This window comes from Mauremys mutica, chromosome 1 (genome assembly GCF_020497125.1).
Source record: "Mauremys mutica isolate MM-2020 ecotype Southern chromosome 1, ASM2049712v1, whole genome shotgun sequence".
Classification (NCBI taxonomy): domain Eukaryota; kingdom Metazoa; phylum Chordata; order Testudines; family Geoemydidae; genus Mauremys; species Mauremys mutica.
Window position 1 is genome coordinate 40,462,144 of NC_059072.1, and position 14,524 is coordinate 40,476,667.

Consider the following 14,524-nt stretch of genomic DNA (forward strand, 5'->3'; position numbering starts at 1 on the left):
ATTTACTAGATATGTTCATACTTATTTAGTACATTTGTTCTAAATAATAGTTCTTTTGAGGGCATAGTCAACCCTTGAATATGAATCCGTACCTTTGAGTAAAGTCACTGGGATCTGCCCATATGAGTGCAGATGTTGAATTTAGCATTTTCATTTTTTTTCCACATACTTATTTTGTTTTCGCTTGTACCGAAAAATGAGACGAGGCTTTTGTGAAGGCACAATCTAACAGGCAATTCTATGAAGTGAATAGTCTAAGCTGGCAGAGACCACTAAGTTATCTACAATTCTCTTCTATTTTTGTGTATGTACATCATACACAGGACTATATGAATATACATTTAAAAAAACTAATCAAAATCACAACATATTGCCTGAAATAAGCAGCTTTGGTAGAAAATCTGTCACTCTTCAAATTGATTTCAACAGCAAGGAGGTGAGAGTGCAAAATTCCAAATGCCATCCCTAAGCCCTTATTATTACAAGGAATAGAGCTAGTCACTTTTATTAACTCTCAACTTCGATGAAAAAGGGAACAAAATTTTTCCTGATGACTTTGTCCTGTTTTTCAACCAGCCTCAATTATTGAGAGAGAGGTGTGTGTGTGTGTGTGTCTCCTCTAACTGTCATCCTTGATGTCTTGCAGTGTATTTGTTAGAACCTGGTGATCCTCCTTTGTTACAGCAACCTCTGCAGATGTCAAAATCTGGTATTCAACAAATTATTGAGTGTTTTCGATCAGGTATGAGTACTTGTTTTTGTTTTTTTATTTCCTTGCTTCCAAATATATGATAATATAAGTGTGTCAGTAAGGTTACTGATTCCATAGAACCAATTTTCTACACATAATTGCAAAATGTTTGGCTGAGATTTAAGCTCTGTTCTTGTGAGATCACCAATTCCTGTAGAAAGTATTTTCATACAAGATGATGAAAAGACAGTCCCAATTACATTATGCTATATTCTTAAAACCAGAAAGTTTCAAGGAATTTTGCTTTTGTGACACAGTTGTCATTATCTCAGATACAATTTCTGCTAAGGGTCCATGCCCATGTATCACCTTTGCTTGATGTTTTTTCCTTAAACTTTGAAAAGAGAATAAAAAAAAATTAGTGTCCGTCTTGCACTGTTTTATATAGATAGTAGTGTAACAGCACTGCTATTACAATACTAGGATTTTTTTTGTGTTCTCCAGTACTGTCGGGGGTTGGCTGTGTACTCCAGGCTGGCAGCATTGCCTAATGGTGATACTCCTGAGTGTAACATCTAGCAGCAAGATTCCAAGGGTCGATTTCCCCGGCAGTTACAGTTTAGGGTAGTGTCGCCCACTGGGGAGAATCCAAAGGCCGCTTTGCCTAGTGGAAATAGCTCGGGGTAGAGTTGCTCACTGGCGAGAGTTCAAAGGCTGCTTTGCCTAACGCAGGCAGCTTGCGGCCCAGTTAGCGCACACATACGGCCTAGCTGTGTGCTAAAAAAAAATTCAGTTTGCTGCTCCCTGGTCCTGGCAGGGGTGGGACTGGCTGAGGAGGAGATGGTGCCATGGAGCCCTGCTGGAGTGGAGGGAAGGTGAAGTAGCCCTCTGTGGCGGGGGAGGAGCTCCCATGCTGCAGGGACACACTGTAGGCTTGCCAGGGTAGGGGGAGGTGCTGGGTCATCAACTCACACCACCCATGGGCATAATTTGGAGGGACATTGCCCCCTTTTCCCATCCTGATTTCAGGTCTTGCTCTGCTCAGCCTGTGTGGGCAGGAGGTGGGAGCTTCTGTCCTTCCCATGCTGTGCCAACTCGCTCAGCACCTCTTCCCTGGCTGAGCTGGCAGCTGTGAGACACTGCCTCCTGGTTCCTAGTGCCTGTCGTCGTCTATGTGTTCTGTTTCTGTACAATGATGAGGGTCCATATTGGGGCAAGACAAGGCAGTGGGGAAGGAAGAGGGCTGGGATAGGGCAGGGAGAAGAGAAAGGGATTGGGGAATGGGGCAGGACGGAGGGGGACAGGGGACAGTGTGAAGAGGAAAGGGGATGTGCTGGGGAGGGGGAAGAGAAAGGGATAGAGGATGGGGAGTGAAATAGGGGCAGGTGACAGTGGGGAAGAGAAGGGAATGACTGTGAGTGCCACTGCTGGGGTGAGTGCTGCCTCCTCGCTTCTGGGCGTCCATGCCAGAGGCGTCCGGAGAAATAGTGGGGTGGGGGGAACATGTTCCCCCACTAGCCACAGCTATGTGTCACCTCTGGGGTGAATAAGCATGTTCCAGGCTGCAGTGCACCCTGAATTTCCTGTACCAGATGGCCAGCAGGGGACAAGCAGGCAGGCGCTATGTCCTGACCTGGAGCTCACAGTCAGAGCAGGAGGCTGTCCTGTAAGTCTCATCTGTGGGGAAGAGCTGGTGTGGGGTGGAAATGTGTCCTGTGGGCAGCTTCTTAGCCAAAGTCCCCCATGGCTTGGTGGATGGGTTCAGCCCTGCCTCTGACTGTCTGGGATCAGGCATCGAGGGACATGTACCTGACTGGGCAGCCACAGCAGACGGGGTGGGCTGTGTGTGTGTGTGTGTGTGTGTGTGTGTGTGTGTATATATATATATATATATGTGTGTGTGTGGATGTGGCCCATTTAACAGAGAGCTGTATATGCGGCCCACAGTGGTAAAAAGTTTGAGAACTGCTGGCCTAGTGGCTATTGTTCAGGGTAGTGTTACCCACTGATGAGTGGGTAGGGGAACCTGGGCCCACCCTACTCCAGTGGGTTCTGACCTTCGAAACAGTGGCCCTTGCACAGGGCTCAGGGCCTGAAACCTCTAAGTGCACTCTCTGGGTCACTTCCTACCCATGTTTCAGTTCCACCAACATCATCACAGGTTGGACTTGGGGTCCCTCCTGTGTTATCAGATCTGTCTCCAGAGTCTCTTTCATTGGCCATAATGAGTCGCCACCCTCGGCTTCTGCGGTCAACTAGCGTCCAGCGGCTTGGCTATGGGATTCTGTCCTGGTGGTGTAGAGTCTTGGTGCCTTTCCAGCAGGAGGCTGCTGCACGTGACTTCTCTCCTCCTCAGTCAACCCAGACCGAGCTGAGTTGCTCCCTTTTAAATGCTCCCTCCACTGGGATCATGCCCAGCAGGGGGAAGGGGGCGTAGCCTCTTGGGTCTAGAGCAGCTCTTTAACCCCTGCCCACCAGTGCGGGATTGGTACACCCCATTACAAGTGCCAGTACGTAACAGTGAATATATGTGTCTGATAGTAAAAACTGAGTTTTGATTGGTTCTGTAGAAGCAGCAAAGAATCCTGTGGCACCTTATAGACTAACAGACGTTTTGCAGCATGAGCTTTCGTGGGTGAATACCCACTTCTTCGGATGCAAGAGTTTTGATTGAGCATGCTCAATATAGGTAATGTTAGAAAACTTTGACCCATTACAAGGGTAAACCCATCTGAAATGTACTAAAGTACATTTTTATTTCCATAGTTCACTGCATAAAAACATAGAGATTCAGTACCAGTGTTAAAGTTTTAGGAGATTTCTTTAATGCTAAAATCTAAATTTATTTAGAGATTTTCCTTTTAGATCTGTGGCAACACAGTTATGTGTGTGATTGAAAGACTTGTGAATCATTTCTCTTACTATATAACTACCAAGAAATATGTCTGTGCTAGCTTCTGCAGATCAGTGTGATCATTGTTGGCTATCCTCGGTACGAGGATGATGTCTGCCAGGGCAAAAAAAGTTATTGATGAGACTTCTGTATTCTCCCTTCATTTGTATTTAAGAAACACATAATACAGTGACCAGAGGGAAAATGGGATGTGAGATATGTCATCTGTGACCTTTTATAAGGAGATGGAAATTTGGATGGAATTGCCTAAGACCTCAAATTTGTGTGTACGCCCTTCTCCCACCTGAAGTGGATTAGCTGGAGTCTCCTTGGGTAGCAGAGTGACCTAATTTCAAGTAATTTGTCCCCAGGCCGTTCCAGAATATCTTTGCTGGCATGCCATAAATTCATGGCTGACTTCCCTCTTTTTTCTCATTTGCATTAAGAGAGTTGGTCAGAAAGAAAAACAACTTTTGACTAGGGTTTTATTAGTTACCACTTTTGAACAAATGACATTTCATTATGGAAAAAGTGACAGAGTCCTGTGGCACCTTATAGACTAACAGACGTATTGGAGCATAAGCTTTCGTGGGTGAATACCCACTTCGTCCCATGAAAGCTTATGCTCCAATATGTCTGTTAGTCTATAAGGTGCTACATGACTCTTTGTCGCTTATTACAGATCCAGACTAACATGGCTACCCCTCTGATACTTGACTTCGTTACGGAAGAAACCTTTGATTCTTTCAGTAAACTTTTAAGTGAAATAGGGCAAGAGAGCAGGATGTTTAATAAGCAGTTCCAATCAAGGTTTTTCCTAATTTAACAATATTACATATAAAAAATACACATGGCTTTGTCCTCATTGTTAAGGGAGTATGCATGCTGAATGCTATTATACCAGGAGAACAAATTGCTGAAGTTTTGAAAGATAAAATTGCATATATGATACACAAACAATCTCAGTTCCCTCAGCCTCTCCTCGTAAGTCATGTGCTCCAGCCCCCTAATAATTTTTGTTGCCCTCCGTTGGACTCTCTCCAATTTATCCACATCCTTCTTGTAGTGTGGGGCCCAAAACTGGACACAGTACTCCAAATGAGGCCTCACCAGTGCTGAATAGAGGGGAATGATCACATCCCTCGATCTGCTGGAAATGCCCCTACTTATACAACCCAAAATGCCATTAGCCTTCTTGGCAACAAGGGCACACTGTTGACTCATATTCAGCTTTTTGTCCACTGTAACCCCTAGGTCCCTTTCTGCAGAACTGCTGCCCAGCCATTCGGTCCCTAGTCTATAGCAGTGCATGGGATTCTTCCATCCTAAATGCAGGACTCTGCACTTGTCCTTGTTGAACCTCATCATATTTCTTTTGGCCCAATCCTCTAATTTGTCTAGGTCCCTCTGTATCCTATCCCTACCCTCCAGCGTATCAACCACTCTTCCCAGTTTAGTGTCATCTGCGAACTTGCTAAGGGTGCAGTCCACACCATCCTCCAGATCGTTAATGAAGATATTGAACAAAACCGTCCCCAGCACTGACCCTTGGGGCTCTCCGCTTGATACCGGCTGCCAACTAGACATGGAACCATTGATCACTACCCATTGAGCCCGACCATCTAGCCAGTTTTCTATCCACCTTACCGTCCATTCATCCAGCCCATACTACTTTAACTTGCTGGCAAGAATACTGTGGGAGACTGTATCAAAAGCTTTGCTAAAGTCTAGAAATAGCACATCCACTGCTTTCCCCTCATCCACAGAGCCGGTTATCTCATCATAGAAGGCAATTAGGTTAGTCAGGCATGACTTGCCCTTGGTGAATCCATGTTGACTGTTCCTGATCACTTTCCCCTCCTTTAAGTGGTTCAGAATTGATTCCTTGAGGACCTGTTCCATGATTTTTCCAGGGACTGAGGTGAGACTGACTGGCCTGTAGTTCCCTGGATCTTCCTTCTTCCCTTTTTTAAAGATGGGCACTACATCAGCTTTTTTCCAGTCATCTGGGACCTCCCCCGATTGCCATGATTTTTCAAAGATAATGGCCAATGGCTCTGCAATCTCATCGGCCAACTCCTTTAGCACCCTCGGATGCAGCGCATCCGGCCCCATGGACTTGTGCTCGTCCAACTTTTCTAAATAGTCCCGAACTACTTCTTTCTCCACAGAGAGCTGGTCACCTCCTCCCCATACCGTGCTGCAGAGTGCAGCTGTCTGGGAGCTGACCTTGTCTGTGAAGACAGAGGCAAAAAAAGCATTGAGTACACTAGCTTTCTCCACATTCTGCGTCACTAGGTTCCCTCCCCCATTCAGCAAGGGGCCCACACTTTCCTTGACTTTCTTCTTGTTGCTAACATACCTGAAGAAACCCTTCTTGTTACATCTCCAGCTAGCTGCAACTCCAAGTGTGATTTGGCCTTCCTAATTTCACTCCTGCATGCCTGAGCAATACTTTTATACTCCTCCCTGGTTATTTGTCCAATCTTCCACTTCTTGTACGCTGTTTTTTTGTGTTTAATACGAGCAAGGATTTCACTGTTAAGCCAAGCTGGTCGCCTGCCATATTTACTTTTCTTCCTACACATCGGGATGGTTTGTTCCTGCAACCTCAATAAGGATTCTTTAAAATACAGCCAGCTTTCCTCGACTCCTTTCCCCGTCATGTTATTCTCCCAGGGGACCTTGCCCATCAGTTCCCTGAGGGAGTCGAAGTCTGCTTTTCTGAAGTCCAGGGTCTCTGTTCTACTGCTCTCCTTTCTTCCTTGTATCAGGATCCTGAACTCGACCATCTCATGGTCACTGCCTCCCAGGGTCCCATCCACTATTGCTTCCTCTACTATTTCTTCCCTGTTTGTGAGCAGCAGGTCAAGAAGAGCTTTTCCCCTAGTTGGTTCCTCCAGCACTTGCACCAGGAAATTGTCCCCTACACTTTCCAGAAACTTCCTGGATTGTCTGTGCACTGTATAATAATTGGAGATATACCAATCTCCTAGAACTGGAAGGGACCTTGAAAGGTCATTGAGTCCAGCCCCCTGCCTTCACTAGCAGGACCAGTTTTTGCCCCAGATTTCTAAGTGGCTCCCTCAAGGATTGAACTCACAACCCTGGGTTTAGTAGGCCAATGCTCAAACCACTGAGCTATCCCTTCCCATTTCCATCCCCATTTCCCATGAAGCTGGATGAGATCTTTCCTCCTCCTCTTCCCTTTCAGTGTGCCCACGACAGCAAGGGAGGTTGTCTCTCTTCTGCTGACAGTTTCCCAAAACTTTACAGTTAACCAGATTCTTGAGTTTATTTTCACTCTTGCATAGTACATACTTGGGCAGTAGTATCAGTGAAATTGACTATTTCCTTGTAAATTTCATTCTACTGTTGCTAGTGTGGGAGAGGCATGCTACCTGCACTGACCAGAAAATCTTTTGTCAGGTGCCATTAACAAGTTGGAGATCTCCCCTCCCCACACTAATTACTGCACTTAGTAGAATTTTGTCTGTATGTAGGGAATCTTCAAATATGTTTAGGTATGTTTTCCTCAGTGGTTCCACTTTGTGCAAAAATTCAACTGTTTCTGGATGAGATCCAGGTAAACAGCTTTCCCTCAGAAGGGATTCTTTGCACATTTTTCTCTAGTTTGAAGTTGCTCTTAACTCTGTGTCCGAGTTGGGGAGACTGGTTTAAAAAACAATACCATCTTCCACACCCTTCCACCAAAATGATTAAGGTGATGGTAGAAAAAATCATTGCTATTACAAATATATTATAGGTATATCAAAAAAGTATTTGAAGAAATTTGATTCAAGGGATTCTAACTTTGAACTTTTATTTGAAGGGAACCCTTCTTTGAAGTGTTACGGTGGGCCCTGATTGGTTTTTTGTTTTTTTTTTGGCATTCTATGTCAACTTGGAGAATATCTTGATGTTAAGAGATGTGACGATAACACCTGTCTGTCTACGTCAATATTTTTGACTTGGGATTCTGAAATTAACCATAGCGCATATTTTTTTGACATATTGCATTGTATGATGAATGATCCTGTAGTATGGTGCTTTACTACACCAACAGTTTAGGTAAACTCATATTTTCTTTCCAGTGGATGTTTTATGTGAACTGTTTACTTGTGGATAAAGTGCAGATATCTTAGGTACTTGTATGGCTCCTGTTACCATAGTCTGAACATCTCACACTTTTTAATATATTTATCCTCCCCAAACCCCTGTGAGGTAGGGAAATATTATTGGGAACTTGGCACAGAGAGATTAAGTGACTTTCCCAATGTCACACAGGAGTGAGCAGAGCAGAGAATTGAACCCAGGTCTTCCACGTCCCAGGCTAGTGCTCTCACGCAGTGATTCTCAAACTTCAGCAACCCGAGGACCCCCATTTTGATTTAAAAATTTTCAGGGACCCCGAAGCCTCCCGTTCAGATCCAGGCCCTGCCCCCACTCCACCCCGTCCCCCCAAGGTCCCACCCCGCCACACCTGTTCCCTTCCCCCGCTCACTCCATCACCCCTTCCTCTCTCACTCTCCCCCACCCTCACTCACTTTAACCAGGCTGGGGCAGAGGGTTGGGGCGCAGGAGGGGGTGCGGGCTCTGGGCGGAAGTTTGGATGCGGGAGGGGGTGCAGGCTCTGGGCTGGGGCAGTTGGTTGGGATATGAGAGGGGATTCAGGGTGCGGAGCTTACCTCGGGCGGCTCCCGAAAACGACTGGCACATCTCTCTGGTAGCGGCTCCTAGGTGGGGGGTCAGGCGGTCTCCATGCGCTGCCCCTGCCTGCAGGCACCACCCCTGAAGCTCCTATTTACCACCATTCCCAGCCAATGGGAGCTGTGGAGTCAGTGCTTGGGCGCTGGCAGTGCATGGAGACCCTCTGCCCCCACCCCAAAGGGCCACAGAGATGTGCCGGCCACTTCCGTGAGTGGTGCAGAGCCAGGGCAGCCAGGGAGCCTGCCTTAGTCCCGCTGTGCCTCTGGAGGGAGAGGAGTTAATCAGCGGGGCCTGCAGACCCTCTGGAGTATCCTCAGAGACCCCCAGGGGTCTGCGGACCCCAGTTTGTGAAAGGCTGCTCTAACCTATGGGCCAATCTTCCCTGATGCCAAAGACCAAAAAAAGTCTCTAGATAGTCCGTAACTACTTAATATACTAATCTTTAATTAAAGAGTCCCTGTATGTTTTATTGGAGTTGTTTAAAATTGTATTCTTTTAAAGTACCTGAGTAAATTGCCACAGTAGATTAATCTTTATAGCTTCTTGGATTTTTATAAAGTTGTTTATATATTATAAAAATATCTAAAATCACGGCACTTCATTGAAAGATTCTTTTCATTTTTCAGCTCTCTTTACAAGAAAACTCACATTACAGTTAATAGGGTTTGTCTTAAACTCTCTAAAAGCTAATATATTGGGAAATAATGCTGCCATTTCTAACTCACCCTGTTGTACCTAGTTATTGGTGGTGGTGCTCAGAAGCCTGCAGCACAGCACCATTACCCAGTTCCTACAAATGGTATTGCTACCTGCCTGATAAATGTTACAGAGGCGGACAGCGGCAAAACATTTGAAGGAGAGGTGAAGAAGAAATGGCAGTACTGCAAACAGTGCGGACCTGAAACAGAAAAAGACTTCCAGCCTTTCACCACAAATGAAATAGAAGGGGCAGTTTAAACACTGAAAACATGTAAAGCCTGTGAGCTTGATAACATCTCCCCTGAATTCCTGAAGAACCCTGGAAAAACTAGCAGACAGTGGCTAGCCATGTTTCTCTTTAGTCATCCAGGAGAATAAAATATCTAAGATCTGTCGCAGAGCAAAAGTAATAGCCTTGCTAAAACCTGAGAGACTGTTGATTTGCAACAAGTTAACACCCATCTCTTTGCTAAGCCGTGTGTGCAAAGTATTTGAAAGGATTATCCTTCAGAGAATTTCCCCAACTATTGATGAGACTCCTGCGTAGATCATGCAGGTTTCAGACCAAACCACAGTACTTGTGACCAAGTGCTGGCAGTCACTACCTACATTGAGAGTGTTTCTGCATGGTCTGGAAGCCAGGCAAAAGTGCAGTAGGACCCCGTTTATCCAGCCCGCCATTATCCAGCTCTCCATATTAACTGAACAAACAGCACCCAAAGGTCCAGAAGTGGGTGATCTCTCCTGTGGCCGCTAGATGGTGCTGCAGCCTTGCACTTTGCCATTCTCTAGATTATCTGAATTTTTGATTGTCTGATCTGGCCCCAGTCCCAATTAGATTGGATAAACAGCATTCTGCTGTATTCCTATTTTCAAGCTTCAAATGTAGCTAATGCCTATCATGATGAATCCAACAGACCAGCATCCTGATTTTGATCTTCCATGCCATCTTGGGGTAAAGCTCAATCATTTCAGATGTGGAATGGTCAGATGTGCTGCTAATAACTACAAGTGGGGGCCTTTGACTCCCTGCTTTGTCGTAGTGGGCAGTTTAGACCATGTACTTATAGGTTGCAGCCATCGGCAAGAGCTGTCTGGTTTCCCTCATGGATGTGCATAATGCCCTTCCCTCACCTGTTGAATGGTTGAGACATAGATTAACCTGTGTGACTTGATTGTGTACGTAGATGCAATTGCAATATGTATGTGTATGTATAGTGTTGACTGGGGACTTCGAGTGACACTTATACATTTCATATAAACTGCAGTATGTAGGCAGAGGAGATCTCCAGATACAATGCCAGCCTTGACGTTAAATGTTATTTGCATAAAACTTCTGTTTTCTACCTTAAACTGAGTAACTCATAATATCCTAGTGCAGGGATCGGCAACCTTTGGCACGCGGCCCCTGGCTGGCCGGGCTGGTTTGTTTACCTGCCGCGTCCGAAGGTTCGGCCGATCGTGGCTCCCAGTGGCTGCGGTTCGCCGCTCCAGGCCAATGGGAGCTGCGGGAAACGGTGCGGGCCGAGGGATGTGCTGGCAGCAGCTTCCCACAGCCCCCATTGGTCTGGAGCGGTGAACCGCGGCCAGTGGGAGCCGCGATCGGCCGAACTGCGGATGCGGCAGGTAAACAAACCAGCCCGGACCACCAGGGTGCTTACCGTGGTGGGCTGTGTGCCAAAGGTTGCCGATCCCTGTCCTAGTGTAAAGTTAATAATTGTGTGCATAATGCCAGGTCCACAACCTGTTAGGTTCAATGGGAGCCTTTCCTTTGGCTTTAAACATCGAGTCACGATCATACAGTCTTTGTCTGAACTCTCGAAGCACTTAGATATTATGGTGTATGTAGTGCTATCTACTTTTGACTTCTGTTAAGTATATCTTAACCTTATGGTCAAAACACTGTCAAGATATACTTTTTAATTCATATTTAAGAAAACCCTCTTGTCGTTTTTATCATACAATATAAAATTTAAAAATAACGTAATTTTAAAATCTCTCACTTCACCATTTAGGATGTTTTATTTTTTGTGTTTTACTAAAGTTGAATAATCTGGGTTCACAACTCTGCAGAAGAATCTTTGAGTCAAAAATATTTGTGGGTGTTTTCTGCCAGTAAATGAAAACAATTGTATTTCTGCTAAATTGTGGGACTATAGGAAGTTTCTTTTCTAGTTCCATAATTGTGTAAGAAGATATGTAAGCCACACAAAAACTTGTATATTGTCTTATTTTCAGCTGTTCAATTTTATAGACTGTTACAAATAATTTGGTTATACTAAATCTAGAGGAAATACTGTTGAGTTCTTGACTTCCACTGCAGAAAGTCACGGTTAAATTTATCTTTTGTTTTGCTTTTAATATGTATATCAAAGTTAGTATTTCAGTGACTATTATAGGTTTCACTTTTTGTGTTTATGGCAGCTATTTTATTATTTTAGTTCAACTTCCCAAAGCCTCTATAGATACTAGTTTTTCTGCATCTGATCTCTGTATATTCTGTATAAATTAATACTAAGTTATATTTTCAGAAGAGGTAGTAATATCTACACCTCCAATTGTTTTTAACAGGAGGACTTCCACTTAGTGAGCTAAAATCTCTTAACCCACAATCCAACATTTAAAAATACTTTTTAAAGGGACAGTATACTTATGGTGGACTAGATGGCTCAACTGTTCAGTAATTTATAGAGCTTTTCACTGATTCAAACTACTGACTTAGTAGTTATTAGGGCAGTCAAGCGATTAAAAAAAATAGAATGCCATTTATTTAAATATTTTTGGATGTTTTCTACATTTTCAAATATATTGATTTCAATGACAACACAGAATACAAAGTGTACAGTACTCACTTTTGATTACAAATATTTGCACTGTAAAAATGACAGACAAAATAAATAGTATTTTTCAATTCACCTCATACTAGTACTGTAGTGCAATCTTTTTATTGTGAAAGTGCAATTTACAAATGTAGATTTTTTTTTTGTTACATAACTGCACTCCATAAAAAATAAATGTAGAACTTTAGAGCCTACAAGTCCACTCAGTCCTACTTCTTGTTCAGCCAATCGCGAAAATACACAAGCTTGTTTCCATTTGCGGGAGATAATGCTGCCCGCTTCTTGTTTACAGTGTCACCTGAAAGTGAGAACAGGCGATTGCATGGCATTGTTGTAGCTGGCATTGCAAGTTATTTGTGCCAGATGCACTAAAGATTCATTTGTCCCTTCATGTTTCAACCGTCACGCCAAAGGATATGCATTCATGCTGATGACGGATTCTGCTCGATAACAATCCAAAGCAGTGTGGACTGACGCATGATCATTTTCATCATCTGAGCCAGATGCCATCAACAGAAGGCTGATTTTCTTTGTTGGTGGTTTGGGTTCTGAAGTTTCTGCATCAGAGTGTTGCTCTTTTAAGGCTTCTGAAAGCATGCTCCATATCTCCTCGTCCTCAGATTTTGGAAGACACTTCAGATTCTTAAACCTTAGGTCAAGTGCTGTAGCTATCTTGAGAAATCTGATATTGGAACCTTCTTTGTGTGTCAAATCTGTCGTGAAAGTGTTCTTAAATCAAACAAAATATGCTGGCTCATCACCCGAGACTACTATAACACAAAATATATGGCGGAATGCGGGTAAAGCCATGGAGCAGTAGACATAAAATTCTCCTTCAAGGAGTTCAGTCACAAATTTAATTAACTTTTTTTTTTTTTTTTAAAGAGCATCATCAGCATCAAATCATGTCCTCTGGAATGATGGTCGAAGAATATTTGGCACGTAAATACCAGTTTGTCATTGAAATCAATATACTTGAAAATGTAGAAAAACATCCAAAAATATTTAATAAATGTCAATTGGTATGGTTTAACAGTGCGATTAAAACTGCGATTAATTTAGATTAATTTTTTAATTGCATGAGTTAACGTTGATTAATCAACAGCCATAGTAGTTATGTAAAGTTATTATCATTTTACGTCTAATAGATTGACATTAACTGGTAATCTTGCTCCATTTTTGTTTTGTTTTTTGTTTTGGAAACTTCTCTTTTAATGACCTAGCATACTAAAGAAGTTTGAAATAAAAACTCAGTTAAACCCCATGTCAATTAACCAGTGTGTCACTAAAGTTTGTAGTGGACAAGTGTCCATGTTACAAAACCCACCATCACTATATGCACTCTTGTTAGCAGTTTCAGCACAGAGGCCGATGAAGGAATGGATTTGGAGCATGAGCTATTCTCTCACCACTTTAATTGGTTCTTCAGGAAAAGTCAGGGTTGGAGTACATTAGCAAGGCACGTCGGCACTTTATGTATGTGATTTTTAAACTATAACATTTGCATGCTCATAAACACAAACTCTACACTTGACACACAACATGCTAATTCAAAACTAATCTTAAATTTTGTATTTTTCTTTAGCGAGGAAGACAATGGGCAGACTAAAGATATGAGTCCAAATTCTGCTCTGTAATATAAGTGCAACTACATTGATGTCTGGTACCCTCATGCAACAGTCTAGAATTTGTCTATTATTCGCTTTTCATTTTGTTGTGTTCTTTACAATTTTCTGCCCCGTTTGACAGTCTTTTTGAGTGAAAGTGCTTTGGTGTACATCCTCAGCGCTGCCTGAGGACCTTGGAAAGGTGCTAAATAATTATTTAAATGACTAGGTGGCTGTTCTTTCCTGCCAACTGATGGGCAATTATAACTCATTAACCAAAAGCTCCCTTTCTGAATTTAGTTCTTGGTTTTAATCTTAAATCTTTCAGTCCTTTTACTTTTAACAATATCTATAATCTTGATTTTTTTTCTTCAGCCTAGTCTTTATGCAGTAATCCAGAATGTATGTAGCTGACTTACAAATGACAATGATAATGGCATTTTGTCTTGCATTATTTCCTGCTTTAGCACTGAAATTTGTTTGATTTTAAAATGTTTTTGCTTTAATGAGAGAGTGTGACTTAAAAAAAAAAGTACCTTATTTTAAGTGTAACATTTCTTTTGTTCTAGGAACTAAACAACTTAAACATATCTTGTTAAAAGACGTGGACACCATTTTTGAATGTAAAATATGCCGCAGTCTCTTCAGAGGATTACCAAACTTAATTACTCATAAAAAGTTCTATTGTCCTCCAAGTCTCCAGATGGATGACAGTAAGTTTTATTCACCAAAATATTTAATCAAACAATCTAGAATTGAGTAAATTTTCCCTTTTATATTGTACGTAAAAACACCATCAGAAACAAGATGTAACTAATTTAACAGGTAAATTAGAGGATTGGTGAAGCAATGAAGTACTTCACTTTTATTAGCTTGTCACTTTCAGACTCATTCTTCAATTTGTCTGAAACTCTCTCTGTCAAATGGGAGTTTTCTATTAAGAGAAGGAGGGCAAACAATGCTCCAAAGATATTAATTTGTGCCATGTGGCAATTTAAGGCCTTGGTTCTGTAAAGGATGTATGTACGTTTTACTCACATGAGTAAAGTTGTGAATGTGTTCAGTGTTTTGCAGAATCATGATC

General features: G+C 42.8%; 1 protein-coding gene across 6 annotated transcripts in view; it reads left to right on the forward strand.

The window, feature by feature from the left end:
* Positions 1-14,524, forward strand: part of ZNF800 (zinc finger protein 800) — a 59,588-nt gene that overhangs the window by 3,347 nt on the left and 41,717 nt on the right. For all 6 annotated transcript variants that reach the window (XM_044984971.1, XM_044984977.1, XM_044984990.1 and 3 more), the window contains exons 3-4: positions 647-742; positions 14,010-14,153. In XM_044984971.1, the coding sequence (XP_044840906.1) occupies positions 647-742; positions 14,010-14,153 (240 nt within the window). The remainder of the gene's footprint in view (positions 1-646; positions 743-14,009; positions 14,154-14,524) is intronic.